General features: G+C 41.0%; 1 protein-coding gene across 1 annotated transcript; it reads right to left on the reverse strand.

The window, feature by feature from the left end:
* Positions 1-12,616: 12,616 nt before the first annotated feature.
* Positions 12,617-16,931, reverse strand: ATSPO22 (Tetratricopeptide repeat (TPR)-like superfamily protein). Its single transcript, XM_086526958.1, has 5 exons — positions 15,238-16,931; positions 14,454-14,646; positions 14,322-14,354; positions 13,525-14,142; positions 12,617-13,331 (listed from the first exon to the last, which is right to left on the reverse strand). The coding sequence occupies exons 1-5, from the start codon at positions 16,677-16,679 to the stop codon at positions 12,708-12,710; spliced, it is 2,910 nt and encodes a 969-aa protein (XP_086383084.1). The 5' UTR covers positions 16,680-16,931; the 3' UTR covers positions 12,617-12,707.
* Positions 16,932-17,324: the final 393 nt, after the last annotated feature.

Below are 17,324 nucleotides of genomic sequence, written 5' to 3' on the forward strand. Positions count from 1 at the left end.
CTTGCTCCATCTCCATCTCCATCTTCTTCTTCTTCACCTCCTTGTGTGTGTGTGTGTGTGTGTGTGTGAGAGAGAGAGAGAGAGAGAGAGTGTGTGCGATCGAGCATTACGAAGGCACGACGGCGGCGAAGCGGTTGAGCGCGGCACGACTGCAGCTTCTTCTTCATCGCGGCGAGGAATCCACCACGAAGGCGAGCGTAGAGCGGTGAGTGACACACCCTTTGTTTTCTTGAGCTTGCTAGTTTAGGCTTGTTGTGTGCTTGGAGCCGTTTGTGGCTCGCATACGGTGTATTGGCAAGTCCCTTGCTTCGACAGTGCGGCAAGGAGCGCACAGTTTGTCTAACATTGTGCCCATCCGCTTGAAGAGCAGTGAGTCGTTTGCGAACATCTTGATAAGCAATTGTTTGCCATTTTGGATTTGCAACCCTTGAATTCTCCTTTTGCCACCGCTTGTTCAAACATTGTAATAAGAGGGTGGGTGCAGGTGGCAAACCAAAGTGGTGCTAAAGGGAACCCTTGACGAATAGATCTCTTGACATCAAAGCAACCAACTATTCTTGAGTTGAACAGCAACTCAGAGGAGATCCCTTCCCCGAGAGTACTGACAACTTGATAGATTCGTGTGGTCAGAATCCCAGAGCCTGTAGTGTTTTTTGCACAAATGACCAAGTAATCCTATCATATGCCCTATCAAGGTCTAGTTGTAGTAGGATACAATCCTACTTCTTGAACTTTGCATATACCTATCATGGCCCCCAAGATGTTGTCATAAATTGATCTACCTTTAATAAAACCAGGAGAGATAAGATCAGCAAACATCGGGGACATTCTTTCAGCAATGAGCTTAGCCAGTACCTTGTAAACCATTGTCATCATGGTGATTGGTCTCCAGTGTTTGAGTTGGGAGCAAGCTAATTTCTTGGGGATGAGGTTAATTATTCCTTTCCTCACCTCTGATTCAGAGCGTACCTTTAGTAAAGGCTCTATAAACCATTTGCAAGAAAGACGGACCCAGAACCTCCCAGAACTCTTGGCAGAATTTGATTGTGATCCCATCCCATCCTCCTAGCAACTTAATGCTAGGGTGGCTGCAAAGATCTTCATCCTGACTTCTTTAATTAAGGGAGATGGGGATCTTTCTTTCCAATAATCTGGTTGAGATGGCGTAGCATGACTTTGCCCATCTGATAAGGGTTCTTGATCTGAACTCCTTGGTTATCAATCAAGGAAGAGATGATAGTCGGACATTTTCTTAACTTGCTCTGAGTGGGGTGTTTTTGTCAGCTTCCTCAGTCTTGATGCACCTCTCCTTGGCTTGAATCCTAAGGAGATTAATTTCCTCCATTTACCTTTCATGCAAGCTTTGTTTGATGTTTAGCCACTCAGCTTGGTGCGAGGCCTTGCCTTGCATTTTCTTTTGGTTTCAAAATAGATCTGCAGTCGGAGATTGTATGGTCGTTAGCCTTCTTGACCACTCTCTTGGTTGCAATTTTGGATGTTTTTATAAATCTTTTCCATGAGTCGGTACTTTCCTTGATGATGTCTTGGTTTAGTTCTTCCGCAGCCCAAGACACCAGAACCTTGAAGATAGCATTTTTAAAGAGAGTTGGGTAGGTGATAAGCAGTTTCTTGGCACCTGCGGGCTGATGTGATTCTTAAGAAGAAATAACCAAGGTTCCAAGAAGGGAAAAATAATCTGAAAGACTTTTATTCACTAGGACTTGCATAAGCAATGAAAAAGGCACCTAATCTCCACTGTGAGAGAAACAGAGTTTGTCGAGTCTGCTGGAGGTAGATTGGGAGGATTGGAGAATGTGGTAAGTGTAACCTGCATCATCCTTCCAAGGACCAATCTTCTAGGTATCAACCAAAGCCCATTTATCTTTCAAGAAAATCCATTTCTTCCCCCCTACCAAGAATGCTTGAAGGGCCCTGCCTATCTTGTCTAGAATATACCATATTAAAGTCTCCCATCAAGCAAAAATCCCCCTCTATTTGTAAGTGTGAGAGGTCGTTCCATAACAACATCCTTCCTTTTGACTGATTAGGGGCATATATGTTGACAATAGTGAGCAAGTTGTTATGAACCTTAATAAACACTGCAAGCGCCCTTTTGGATGGGTGTTGGAAAACAACTTTAGGTTCTAGATCCCTGTGGACTCCTGTCATTACTCCATTAAAACCATCCAGAGTGGTGTCATGGAAAAAATGAAGCTCCCCAAGCATTTGTTTTCTTGGCCTTGAGGCATCAAGGTGATGTTCCTGTATGTGAATGCGTAGTGCACGGATTCGGTGCGATGCGTACAGGAAGGGGAAGAAGGAGAAGGAGTGCAAAGTGTGTGGGTGGAGAAAGACTCAAGAATGAGCTGCCCCTTATTCTTTGTATATGTTGCCGTGGAATGAGCTGCCCCCTATTCTTTGTATTCTTTTTTTTCTGGAGTGGTGCCGTGAAAAAAATAGAAGCTCCCCAAGCATTTGTTTTCTTGGCCTTGAGGCATCAAGGTGGTGTTCGTGTATGTGAGTGCGTAGTGCTTGGATGCGGTGCGGTGCGGTGCGCTGCGGGAAGGGGAAGAAGGAAAAGGAGTGCAAGGTGTGTGGCTGGAGCAAGACTCAAGAATGAGTTTTTCCTTATTCTTTGTATATGTACAAAAGAATAAGGTGGTCAGTGGGCGAACACCCATAGCCTGGGCGATCGGACAAGGCACAAAGGCCTTTACCCCAACAATCTCCCACTTAAAGGCAACCACTTAAAGGCAAATGTGTTGATAAGTGGGTCCTACTAGTGAAACTACAAATATGTTTTAAAAAAATGTGAGAGTCTATCAACATATGCCCACTGGCTCACTCAATCGATCTACATGCAATCGTATCGGCTCTAAGGATAGGGGAGCGTGCATACTCATGCTAGAGCCTACATGTAAATCTTGCATACAACTCTGTATGGTCTACAAAACTCAATTATGCATCATGCTAGTGGCAGTCATCATACAACTGACAATCCATGTTGCAAATGCTCCCACTACAGATGCTAGTTTGGGCCTCAACACTAGAGGTCGTACATGAGACGCCCGAACGCTGACAAAATATGTGCAAGCCTGACTGTCCTAGCCTCCCATGTGATATCTACATGTATTGCATCATCAAGACTACCCATCGTATATGGATGTGTCAACGCTGACACTGGGATGGCCACGTTGTGAGTGCGTAGTGCGCGAATGCGGTGCGGTGCGTACGGTGTCAAGAAGTAGGCGGTCTTGCCAGGAAGGCACCGGGCCTCTTGCTGTGAGAGTTTGTGAGGAAGCTCAAGGGTTATGAGAAAGATCTAAGGTGTAGATAACAAGCTTCTAGAGCTAAAGAAGAAATGTAGCCAAAGAAGCCGCTCACTTTTCCTTACAAACACACACGTGATGGAGAGGACTCATGAAAGATAGTCAGAACAAAACAAAAATGAAAACATCGAGATTACTATCATATCGTATCATGGGTAGGATAAAAGGGTTAATGGATGAGTTAATGATATTTAATCTTTGTTGTCCAAATAAGCTGCGGATTGCTCTTTGGAACTGTAGCTTTGTGCTTACTATAATGTATATGTTTTGTCTAGCGATTGGGATTAGTTGTGAGTACAAATCCTATTGATTCATAATAAAATAACCACATTCACATCAAAAGAGAAGTCATAGTCAATAATAGGTAGTATGATGGATCTGGTGAGAGAAGTATTTCGTTGAGCCTTTCATGACCAAATAGAAACACTATGCGTTGCTGAAAGTGAATCTTTCGACTAATCCAAATGTTGACCCTAATAGATTGCACTGAATGGAATTGAAAGAAATTACCTCTATGTGGATTATGGTTATTCATCAATGATATACTTAGTATGTTCAAAGATAAAGGTGTGAAAGAAGTGAAAGGAGAAGAAGAAGAGAGTTTCTCTCCCAAGCCCTATTGTTGCCCTTAGGCAATAAGGATACTACGGGAAGAGAAGTACCTGTAGCAAGGAGATTCTAGAGTTTGTGGAAGAGAATGAGAACCTTAAGAGAGAGAGATACTTGTGGAAGATGAAGATATGGTTACTAACCTTGTGCACATAATTGTTTCCCGCAAGAAGGTTGTACCCATTACATTGACAAGGTTGCTGCTTGAATACCTTCCAATGAAACAATTAGGACACAACAAGAGAGATCAAAGGAGGAGTAAAGATAGAATTAGAGACATATCTAAGTGTGGTGGTGGTATTAAAGATAGATAATGAGAGATAGAGATAGAGTTAGAGACAAGTATTGGACTAGATATGCAAATGAAAGTAAAACTAGCAACATATATTTTACATGAGAGCAATCGCCACCACCTTAATGGAGAGAGAAGATGAGGCAAGACTTCAGCCTTTCTTCAAGAGAAATTGTGGCACTAAGATGAGTGTGTCACAATGGAATTGAACTATTCTCACTCACTCATAACTTGCCTCCAATGAAGAGAAGGCTACCCTTTTTATAGGTGAGGGAGCCATGTTTTACATAATCACTTGATTAGGCTAAAGAGTTAGCCCAAATCAAATGTTCTTTGGATATTTCTTAAAATGGGCAATATTAGGACTCAAAATATCATGAAATTCATCATTCTTGGTCGTTGAGGCTCCATGTCGGTGCATGATGTATGTGGGCCTCACCTAGGCATCTTCTGTGTGGCTCCAGCAGGGGGTCCCAACTTGTGTGTCTTGTCCTTCAAGGCATCTTTGAGGTGTCACATTCACATGCTTGTGTCTTTTATCCTCCAAATATCTTATTTTATGGAAAAAGACCAAGATTACCTCTTTTCACTTGATTCACCTGTTTACCATCTCTTCTTGCAGTGTAGTTGTGAGAGGGTTTTTCACTGGTTTCCCTGTAACTTTTGACCTGTAACTCGGATTGACATGCTTCAAAAGGAAAAATTGGCCTACTAAAAGAGATTGACTTGGTTTTGGCCTTTTCTCCACGCTCTAAGGTCGGGATTTTCAAATTGGGATGGTCCAAGAAGCTTTGGATCTTCCTTTTCATAAAGTCTTCTAGTAGGCCCTTCCCTCTTGTATGTATCCAAGAAGGTATGCATTATTGAAGGGTTATATTATTAAATAAATGTGAAAAGAAGAAAATAATTTATATATGGTAGGGTATAGCTGAGATATTAGGAGAAATATACAAATGCTTTTCCCCCATACAAAAAGAGGCACAATCATTGATACTTCTCTTGCAGTACTTTTTTATAGTAATGTACATTTATATTACTTCAAAGATAATACTAAGGTATGGTAGAATGCTTTTATTTATGCATATGAGTATTATATGAAGTATACTTATGCGTCAAAAAGTCACAAGATAAATCGTTTAATGCCCGTTCCCACTATATACGTGCCACAGCACGACAACGGGAAGGGGAAGAAGGAGAAGAAGTGCAAGGTGTGTGGGTGGAGCAAGACTCAAGAATGAGTTTCCCCTTATTCTTTGTATATGTACAAAAGAACAAGGTGGTTAGTGGGCGGGCGTCCATAGCCAGCAGGCATAGGGGCCTTTACCCCAACAATCTCCCACTTAAAGGCGAATGTGTTGATAAGTGGGTCCTACTAGCAAAACTACTAGTATATACAAGAAAATAGGTGATAAACTCTCTCAAAGTATGCCCACTAGCTTGCTCAATCGATCTACATGCAACCATATCGGCTCTAGGAATAGGCGAGCGTGCGTACTCACACTAGAGCCTGCATGTAAATCCCGCAGACAACTTTGTACAGTCTATAAAACTTCACTATGCATCATGCTAGTGTTAGTCATCGTACAACTAACAATCCCTGCTACAAATGCTCCCATTGTAGCTGCTAGGTCGGACCTCGACACTAGTAGGTTGTACATGAAATGCCTGAACGTTGACAAAATTTGTGCAAACCTGGCTATCATAGCCTCCCCTGCTCTATTTGCATGTATTGCATCATCAGGACTACCCATCACGTATGGATGTGTCAACACCGACACTGGGATGGCTACGTCTCTCTCATCCATTGACAAAACTGTGTATCCTAGCCCCAATTCATCAGCCTCTAGCATGAGCATATTAAAGAACTCCCTGTCCATCATCTCTACTTGTGTCTCTACGGAGTAGACCTTCTCTACCTCTGCCTGCACAGACCCTGACAACACCTCTTGTGTCTCATTAGAGCATTGCCGCTCTACCTCTATCCCTACAAAGTCTATTGGCACGTCCTGCATAGCTAAAAATGCTCTGTCTTGTGAGCATGGTGGAGCTCACTTGCGAAGGTGACACGTCTCATCTTTCGCTCAAAGCACGCCAGTAACAAAACCAAAACTAAGTCTTCTTGAACCTCAGATACATGCATAGGATATACCAAGCCACTTTGAGCTCCTCTGGCAATCACTAATGATCCATAATGCATCTAGAAAGAGTGCTTTCAAAGAAATGTCTGACACTCGCAATATGTTAACTGTCTCACTAAGATCAAGCTTTATCTCAGCGGAGAAACATAGTGCAAATGTCATAGCGTATATGAGGCAAAACTGGGCAATGACAAGCAAACATCTCCTGCACCTGCAATGTCAAACTCCAAACCATCAGCTAAGTGCACACAACCAAAGATCTGAATAGAGAAAGTGCTAAACTAGTCACGATGTGGTGTGACGTGGAAGACTGCATCCTCATCTAGCAATCAACGTGGAGAAGTGTCACCTCTCAAAGACATGTAAGCAGAAGGAACGCTAAAGGGAAACATAACATCATGAATCCACCACTCTAGCATGTGTCAAAACCTCATCTACATCTCATGTACATCTTCGATGATGTCTCATGTGTTTGAAACAACGGCACCTAATATGCCGTGTGTGACCACAATGCAAACATCGCATATATCGGCAACTACGAGACTGCCTTCTCTCATGAGTCCTCATGGTAGACTCTAAAATGTCACACATATTTGCAACCATAAATGAATGTCAATAAACCAAACTATGGCGAGAAATCTTAGGTAAAATCTAGCAGAGTCTCCCCTATAAGCTGAGTAGAAAACTCAAGCACAATCTCTACCATAAACCATGTTTAACTAGCAACAAAGTGGAAGATAACTCAACCACTACATAATCATGAAAACCATGATCAAACGCATCAAAGCCGATGCTCACATATGCATAAAATCAGCTCCACAATTTTCTATATCTGCAAGCATACAATCTGGCACAAACAACTCAATTGAGCGTAAAACGCACAACCATATATGCAAGTAGTGAGCAAACTAGCTCAAAACGCATCCCACAAGAGAAACTACCTGCAAAAATCTGCAAAACACCTGTGAAACCTGTGACTAGAAACTCTGTAGCCACAAGAGCATATGCAACTCTCACTCCTGTGAGAGTGTGTACATGGCTGATAAAACTTGTCAACGTGGGAGTCAAACTCGACCACTAAACCATTAGAGAGAAAAACAGCAAATACGCATAGAACATGGCGAGAATCTAGGAAAAATCAGATAAAGTTTTGTCTGAAAACTGATTGAAAACTCAAAAAATTCTCACCAATACCACATAAAGCATAGACAGACACTCAGTGTCTCTAAACATATCCACAAAATGTAATACATACACTACCAAAAACCCTGGCAAACTTGCTCAGTACTCCTGAATGAGTGTTTCTTTCTTGTGTGATCTTAGGAAGATTTTCCATGCACTTATAAAGAGATATTTATATTTTAGCACTTCCTTAGCCATGAGTGCTCTTTCTTACATGCTTCATTCTCCTTCAACAAGTGCCTTCATGTGCTTTATCTCTCGAGTATAGTCATTTCTAGAGAGATAAAGGACATGCTAAAGTCTAAAAATCATCAAAATTACATTTTGATGACAAAATGAGAATGTTGGTCAGAGACTGTCGGAAAAATATTTTGAGCTTGGCGATACCTTGATCAACCTATATGCCAATCACAACAGAACAAAAAGCTCTCGGCGAAAATCTTCTATGGGTTGTCGTCTCTTGGAGCACATCGATTACAAGATGTGTCCAACATGGTTAAGGCAAGGAAGCTCTAGGATGACCACATGTGAAATGTCGTCCTTCCTCCAAATGCAATCACCTATACTTATATTTAGAAGACATGTGGCCTTACATAAGACTGCCACATGGGTGCGAGAATTCACAAAATAACAATTGGTTTCAGTGGTCAAAATTGAATCCTCCATGTAGCACCAACCTCCCACTTCTATACCCTATCCATGCATACACCATTGGAGAAAATTTTGGATCTAGTTCGCAAAAAAAAAAATTATACACTTACACGTGGGGAGAGGTGATGACATAGAATTCTTTAGAGTCCCGATTTTTTACCCCAAAGTCCCCTAATGCATTTTTTTTAAGCAAATAATGTAAGGTGATGGGGTTGTATTCCTTTGCTGCTCGTTTGACTTTGAATGTTTAGAAACAAATTTGATGTATGCTTTGCTTCACATTTTGATATGATTTCATGAAGAGGTAGAATTTTAGGGGTTAAGATTACTCTTCAATGTAGCGTAGCGGGTCAAGTGAGTTATGCAAAGAGTTTCCACAATTGGCTTGTAGGCACTTTTCTTTTCTTTCCTTTGGTTGCGGAGCAAGAGTCTTTATTAGCTAATTAATAAATCATATTCAATCAAAAATCCCCTACACCAAAAGGCTTTTGTCACTAGCTTCCCCTACTCCATTAGATTCCACTAGTATGGCCGGTCGTCTTCGGCGGCCTCTCTCTCTCTCCCTCTTTATTGCGTGCAAAGGAGCTTGTTTTTGTTTTGGACTTTAGCCTTCAGGTCGCAGGTTGCGACACGTGTAAATGACTCCCTCTTTCGTCATATTATGTTAGTAGATTCTTGCTAGAGTAGGTTATAGCCGTTAGATTCCATTCTTGCTAGAGTAGGTTATAGTGTACCAAAAGTCTTTTTAATAAATTTCTTTTACATCCATTGAAGACTATATTTTTAAGTTTATAATCATCATTGAGTCTTTTGATGATTAGGGTTCTATTCAAAACAATCAATTTTGAAATCAAACATCGTGTGTAAGAGTTATATTAATTTTATGTTTTAAAGCTTAGAAAAATGGGAAGTGTTTAGGAGCCCTTACATTCAGAAAAGTGAGTGTTCAATATTTTTGTAAGCCTCCTGAAATGTTCAATAGAACTCTTAAAAAAAGAGAAGCTAATGTAATCCTGTAGCTAAAAACGGAGGGAAACTATAGTTGGTTACATGAAAAGTAGAGGAATGAGAGACACCAACCAAAACTAGCGATGTGTGTCTCTCATTCCTCTACTTTTCATGTAACCAACTATATTTCATGTAACCAACTATAGTTGGTTACATGAAAAGTAGAGGAATGAGAGACGCGCAACCAAAACTAGCGATGCATTACACAAAGGACCAAAAAACATGTGCCAAAAATAACGCATCTTTGAGGCCTATTTAAAGGAACAAAGGGCGATGGAAAAAGAGAGAGCGAGAGAGCTCTGCATCAACAAAATGTTTTGCACAGTGGTGAGAGCACACCGAGCACGCAATTTCGACACCTTTCCCCACGACTCCCTCCAAGGGGGCGACAAAGGCATAGTTGTTGGCATACTTAGAAAAAAGGCTTCAAAATCTTCATTTTTGGCGCCGTCGGACAAATGCAAGGAACAACTGTTTGTTTGAAGTCAAAACTTTTCGGAGGTCACCCAGCCGAGTAGTGTTTCGACTTGATGATCCCAAAAGAATCTCTGTCTATTTAAGCTAAACCATGTGTAGAATAAGCATATGAAAGAATGTCGAGAACTAGTTAGATATGCATGTAGGTGAGTGTGTTATGGATGCATGCCTTAGTAACTAAGAGATATAATCCCTCGTTCTGTTATGATTATGTTAAGTTAATCACCCTCCACAATGTAACTATTCCTCCCTAATTTCATCCATCTCAATCATTTGAAAGTGGTGTGTGAAGCATTGTTTTTCTTTCCACATGTGTTTATATGTGCGCTCGAATGTGTTCCTTAGTATATAGAGTCATATTTTGAGATCTTTTCCTATTTGTTCAATTCTTGTACTTCTTTGTTCCAATCAACATCCAAGTGGTTTTGATTGATTCTATTTTACACCCTTTTGCTTTTTGGCTTTCTAAAAGAAACCCTTAGTGTTGTGTTGGGTTAGGGAGACTTTCATTGTTTTCAGTGCATGATGGAGACTTACCTTTCATTTCACATCTTGTCGTGTCTTTACTTTTCTTGCATTCTATTGTTTTAGAATGCTAAAGTGAAGCTTCACCTTGCATAATTTAAGTAAATTTTACACACATATATGTTTTTTTTTGCAAGTAAATTTTATACACACACACATATATGTTTTTTCTTTTGCATTCTATTGTTTTAGAATGCTAGAGTGAAGCTTCAGTACTCGAAAAAAACTTATTTCCAAAAACTTAACAGACCTACATATGAGAAACAATAGAGGTAAACTAATTAAATCTAAAGGTTTTTATACCAATTTACACTAATTTTTTTCAAAGTTTGTAGGTTTTCTCACCTTTAATTAAAAAATTTAGAGGTAAATCTCAAAATTTGTAGGTGGGGTTACACTAAACCTAGGTTTTTTTTTAGCACTCAGCTTCACCTTGCATAATTCTAATATATTCTATACACACACACACACATATAATTAGTTCTTTTTATTTCAACTTTCATTTCACAACTTCAGATGGCTTTACATTTTTTGCATTTTATAGCTTGATTCCAGTTAGTGTTAATGTTCGCAAAAGTCTCTTTTATTAAGCGGCTGCTGATCGAGTTTCCTCCTCACAAAGAAGAAAACAGGAAATACTGACAGAAATTTTGAGATTTGCAGAATTTTTGGACGACTTTCTCACATATTTCATCGGTTTTTCTTCCATTTACCATGGTTTGTAGCTAGCTAGTCTCGATTTTCAATCGGCTCAAAACTAAGCTGAGGCAATCCTTCTCCAAATAATGATACTAGTTTAATTCAACCTAACAATTTTATCACTTTCTTATTGTTTTTGAAAGTTGTCATGACCCTTTTACTTGTTTTTTTTTTGTCCTACATGAAAGATGATCTCACCAAAAAGAATATGTGAAGTTTCAACACCGTGCATGATACGCTTGCGAACTCTAAACGTGTGGCATTTATGAATGTAGTTGTTGATAATAATCCTCACCCGCGGAATGTTTTTGTACCCGAATCTGCTCTAATAAATCAAACAGTTCAATTTTGCAGCATTCATACATAACTTGGCCTTAGTACGAGAAGCTTTGAATGTTCCAAAATATGGCCAAGAATGTGATTTTTATAAGCTCATCGATGAGCATGTTTTTCAACACCATGCATGAAACTCCTGTAAACTCTAAACGTGTGGCATTGATGAATGAAGTTGTTGATAATAATCCTCAATTGCGGAATGTTTTTGTATCCGAATCTGCTCTTATAAATCAAGCAGTTCATTTCTGTAGTATTCATACATAACTTGGCCTTTACTACAGAAGCTTTGAATGTTCAAAAAAATAGCCAAAAATGCCAATTTTTTATAAGTGACAAGCATGTGTTTTCTAAATCAAGTTGAAAGACCTCTTTGAGGGAAGTAGTGTCTGGCTTTAAGTAAACACATCTGATCACTATTGAAAGACATCCATTGAGAAGGAAGTTACTAATATGGCATATTTTTGCTAGATGAAATTCAACAATTAAAGAGAGGATCTCACAATTGGCAACAAAATGCCGCATGTGGAAATAGTAAAGCTGTGGTTTGTAGCTTTTGCATGTTGTAGTAAGCGATTATCTCTAGTGGTTAGCAAAAGGGAGAGATTTTGTCAACTTCCCCATGAGCGAATAAGAAAACCTTTACATAGGCTCTCTTGGTTAAACAAAAAAATGATGCAAGTAGTGGTAAACATATTGTGGTGGACATTGATATTTCATGTTGTTAAAAGATATGGCTATTTTTATTAGATCTTATTTAAACAAGGATTGTTTGGGTGATATCTAAAGGGTTATCGCGGAACGGATGAGGATGAGTATCGTGTAGAAAGTGGAAGATTAGTATCTGTCTATGGATGGGTGGAGTAATTTCCAGAAGACTACCTGTTAGTTAAGGATAGATCTTATTTTATCTAAGAGTTTATGGGTTCCCATTCCATGGTGGTGATCAGGTTTTTACTTTCTGATGCCTCCAGAAGAGCAACAATTTATGCTTCCAGCAGATGGTTCCTTTGGTTTAAAAAGCTTTGTGGAAACAATGATGTCTTTGATGATAGATGTATGCGTGCTGGTGGCCTGACATGGCATTCTTTGAAGTGCAAACTTCTGGAAGATGCTCTGGTCATCAGTTCCCATTTAACACGTGATTTTCATAACTTCATTCTGCTTGCAGACTAATCCCATAATCCAATTTTAAGTTAGTGGAATCAGTTAGTCCATAACCACCACTATATTTTTCTTGCTTTCAAATGTTTCTGTGAGGTACCTGTAAGATAGCTGCAACGACTCGATCATATATCTTGACTTTGATGGCTGTGAAAGAGGGCTACTTTTAAGAGGACAAAAATTGTGTTTGAGATAGTGGTCCAGAGATCTTAACACAGATATTAACAAATTGTTTGAGGGACGGCACCAAACAAGGCATGAGACCATTTTGTTAGAAGAGTTTGCATGCCAGATGTCAGCTCAATCATCCGCAAAGGCAGGTTCATCAGCCTTCCTCTTCAACACACAGCTAAGGTTATCAAGCATGACAGCCCTAAAATTTTCCATTGTAGGTGCATGCTTAAGCATGTCCAATGCCAGGTTCATCCAATTCTCTGCGAGTGAAAACCTGTTGAATTTGACATGGAGAGATGCCCTGTTCCATGCAGTTGATATCAACCATTGAACCTCTTCTTTTGGGTAAACTCCAGCATCCAGGTCAAGAAGTATCTGGTGAGCTTGCTTGTATATACTCATAGCTCTAGGGCTGTCTCTTCGAACTGTATCTGCAACTGTTATCATTCTTCTGATGGTAGCAGCCACCAGTGCATAATCGGGCTTTGGAGATGTCAAAGTCAAGTTGAGGCCGGCCTCAAATGCTGCCATTGAAACCTCTACATCCTGGCAATCTCCACCACACATGCCCATTGAATAGAACAGCTTTGGCTGGAAGCCTGTCAGTGTACTACAACGGCATAATATTTCCATTTGAGCTTTGTGATCCTTCATCCTCCTTTTCACTTCGAAGGAAAGTAGATTCAGATAAATTTCTGTGTTGTCAATGCTTGCAGCTGATTTGCTTTTCGACCTGACCAATTCATGTATCTGAGGGACAACAATACCAATTTCATAAATTAAGTGCTTACACAGGTAAAATAGAGAAATTGTGATATCCAAGCTGTAAGACTTCGCATCTGGAAAAAATGAATAAACAGCACGTTTTGCCATCTTTCACAAAACAATGCATCCTCCCTTACCCTACTCGTTAAATGGGATCAAGTGAAGGAACAACAATCACCTTCCAGCATCTGTCAAGGTATGACACAGCCTCCCTCAGAACAGAACTACCTTCTGCATCCTCTCTATTTCCTGCCAGTGTTGCACCTACAGCAAGCATCATAGATGCTCTTCTCATCTCAAGATTCTCAACACTGTCAGGAAGAACTTCGTAGAAGTCTGCAGCGCATAAGAAAAACTCTCTGCAAATTCCCCATTCTTGGGACTTAACTGTGTCTAGGCCTTGGTTCCATGCAGACCCTGCATACCATTGAGCTTCTTTCTCCTCCATGTTCCCAGACCCCAAGAAACCCTCTGGTCCAAGCTCACGCAAACGAGATCGAGCGAGCTTGAAATACTTTAGAGCTGCGCTTGACTGGCTGGAATCTTGGAGCGAAAGTGCAATTATATTTCTAATCAATACTGCTTCCTTATTTTCTAGAGGACTAGATTTTGCAGATGAGCATGAGAGCTCCAAGAGACGTGACAATGCAGTGATAGCCACACTAATGCACTTGCATGATATGGCCTCATGGGAGGCCAATGTCAAATAATCTGGCTCGAAGTCTGGGCACTGAAACAGCTCTTGAACCTGCTTAGCTGCCCCCTCTGCATCGTTCATCTGAAGGCAGACTTTGAACTGGAAAATTCAAGATACCATTTCTCAAAACGTAAATTTGATCCTCAAGAAGCCAGTCAACGTATATATAAACAGGTACTAGCAAGTATTTGAATCGAAAAAGCAGCAGTTGCCAGCATTACTGTGAAAAGTTCAAAAAACAATTACGCTGCGAAAGCTAAGCACACATAAAGCTCAACCTTCAAGAATACTCCCCCACTGCTTGCTTCCAGCTGCAAAGGACCACAAGGTAACTGTGAGGGCGCATATTTTTGTGAGACGAACCTGGAACATGCCATGCAAAAATAAAAGTCAAGGCCTGTTCATGGTACCTTGTTTGCCTCATTGATGTACTCTAAGGCTCTGTCATACTGGCCAAGGGCAAGATGGCATATGCAAAGGACACGGAGAGTCTTAGCCCTGCATTCCTTGTAGCTAGCCTCATTTTGAGAGAGATACATCAGCGATGCCTCAAATAGCTGTATGGAAGTCGGATAATCCTTGGTTGTAAAAAATTCCTGCGCACTACAGCAGACCATTGCAGATTCCACAAGAGTAACCTTCATTCATGGTGCCTTACCATTGTCAAACTCAGAAACCTGAATCTGCTTCATGCTTTGCTCAAATTTGCAAGAAAGACAAAGCATCTCTCCCATTAAAAGGGCATTAGGGCCATGAAGATTTCTGGGAATTTGGGAAAAAACTGCTGAAACCAACTAAGCGGTGCTTTCTATTTTTAAGAGACAATCCCCTTTTCTAAGGCACAGACCTTCACTTCAGTACTAAAATGTGAACAACACAGTTGTCTTACTGGGGGCAAACCAACACTGTTTCTATAGGAGTGAGAAATTGGACAGAATGTTGAAACCGCTTCAGTAAAGGCCAATATAATAGGCCTGAAACTTGCTCCCAAAGAAAAAGACACAGTAATAACGGATTCAAGAAAAAGATGGCAGGAAGCTTGACCTTAGTCTATGCCAATCAGAAGATGGATTATGGGAATAGTATCATAACAGTAAGGCAAATATAGAGACTAAAGAAAGCCAAAGAGTGGATAGATAGGGAAAACTTGAAAATTGACAGGTAACACTTGCAAATCGAGGACAAGATCAAAACCTGTTCCAAAGCAAGGTGTGAATGCATCGCTGAGCAGTGTTTGCCTCATTTTCAAAGTCAGAAACAACGGCTGCCATCTGTATTCTTCCTTGTGGACTTTCCATTACACTGCTGATGATCTTCTCATCCACAGCGATGGCAAGAGCTGTTTCCACCCTCTTTTTGGAATGCAGGTCGAGAGGTTGTGTCAACAGCTTATCTAACACCTTCACAATAAGCTCTATGCTAGATGGGAACCGTGCATGTGCTATTGCAAAGGTCTTCTTGACAGCATCTTGCAAAGTCCTGGTATTCTGAGCTGCAGAACTACATGAGCCTTCTATAAGCACGTCAATGGCTGCTGCACATACATCAACAGGTGTGGATCTCTGCGCAACCAAAATGTAGGCCTCCTTCTCTGCCTCTTCAAGACGTTTCAGTCCCACATATGCCTTCAAGGCCAAAAAAGGGGTGCTTGCATGGTCTGGCCCTGCCTTTAAAATGTCCACACATTTCAAGACACTCTCAAAGTTGCCATTCTGCAAATGGCCAGCCGCCAAAAACCGCAAGACTTTGAATTTTAGATTGTTTAAGGCAAGTGTTTCCCTGACTAATTTGCCAAGCATGTCATCATCTTCATTGCCATCCCTGTTGACAACAGCAACAGCAGCTATTCCATCTGAGCAAACCTCAAAGGCGTGCTCTAGAAACTGAATAGACTCAGCATGTGATGCCTTGTCTTGTCTTGCAAGAAGCACTTTCCCATAATGTAGAAATTCTTCTGCTAGGACCTCGTACATTTCTGTTCGGGAAGCAGTGCAAGCACTCAGCTTAAGCATTCCTCTCGCCCTACCTAACAAACTCCTTACCAAGGCTTTCTGCTGAAGCTCCCATGCTGTCCTGGCTCTTGTCAGATACAAGTCGAACAAGAACTTTTCATCTTCTTCAGCTTCATTCTGGGAGATGGTAGCTGTCCTGTGATGATCTTTGGCTCTGTTACTGAGTTCAGTCGCTTTCTCAAAGCATGCTGCCGCCATAGCATGATTCTCCAGCTTATGCCAGATGGTCCCCGTTTTGAAGTAAAACATTGCCATCTTTGATAGGCTTGAATGCACAGCGCCAATGCTCCCTGCAACAACGAGCAGATCACTCGCGACATGACGAAGCTTGGCATGCTCCTCATCGACCTCTTGGCCTGACTTAAAACTATTACTGATCTCAACGCACGTGTTCCAGATACGGTAGCTAAGCTTCCATATTCGGAACTTCTGGTCCTCGTTTAGCCGAGAAGGGAAAGTAGGAATGAGATTCCGAAGCTTCTGATTGATCTCGCAACCGATCATTGGAGCCAACTGCTCCACCTCCGCAACGAGGTTCTCAAGGGTTTTGATGGGCAAACAAGTTGGATCATTGCTAATGTCGCTGGCTGCAGATTGTTCGCTGGAAACTTCAGAAATCTGCATCTTCGCTTGAACTCAAGAGGAGAACTTGTGATATGGCGGGAAGGAACTTCAGAAGTCCACTGCAACTTTTTCAACCAGTTGGTAGCAATGAGTCGGAGACTAAGACTAGCATTTCATTTTTAACGATTTACCCTGAATCCTGATAGAACGCAGAAGTATGCCACTTGGAATCAATTCACTGGGAAAGGAAAACTGATACCAAAGGTTCGCATATTTGGCAGCCCCTAAATTAGACGAGCATGCTCGGAAATCCAGGACCACACGAAAAGCCATGGTGTAGTTTACACACACACACACACACACTCTAGTACGAATACAACAACCTAATGTTCTAAAACTTCTCCCTAAAACATCAAAGGGCATTAATCTTCTCCACCCTAAGTGGGATACACTACCTTAGTTGGTGGTTGCCTTTGGGGCTTAATCCTCACAACCCCCCCCCCCCTTCTTATCAAAGTGTGATTCTTTTTCTAGCTAACCCTTTCTTGGGAATTATGTTGCATTTACTCTGGCATCACTCCCTACTCTATGTCGCGTTTACACTGGCATCATTCCCACTCCCCGCATCTCTACTCTCTGTTTTCATTCGCTTCAGACACACCTAACCTAACAAAACTCCCCGCCCCCTCCTACCCCATTGGATTA

The sequence above is a fragment of the Adiantum capillus-veneris genome, chromosome 13, assembly GCF_014529385.1.
Source record: "Adiantum capillus-veneris isolate H3 chromosome 13, ASM1452938v2, whole genome shotgun sequence".
Lineage (NCBI taxonomy): Eukaryota > Viridiplantae > Streptophyta > Polypodiopsida > Polypodiales > Pteridaceae > Adiantum > Adiantum capillus-veneris.

What these genes read in the sequence shown, in the direction of transcription:
- ATSPO22 (XM_086526958.1), bottom strand. Translation starts at nt 16,679, where the DNA reads ATGCAGATTTCTGAAGTTTCCAGCGAACAATCTGCAGCCAGCGACATT. An exon ending in ACATCAATGAGGCAAACAAG is followed by an intron (nt 14,355 to 14,453) that starts GTACCATGAACA and finishes GGTCCTTTGCAG; the next exon opens with CTGGAAGCAAGCAGTGGGGG. An exon ending in ACCTTGACAGATGCTGGAAG is followed by an intron (nt 13,332 to 13,524) that starts GTGATTGTTGTT and finishes GTTGTCCCTCAG; the next exon opens with ATACATGAATTGGTCAGGTC.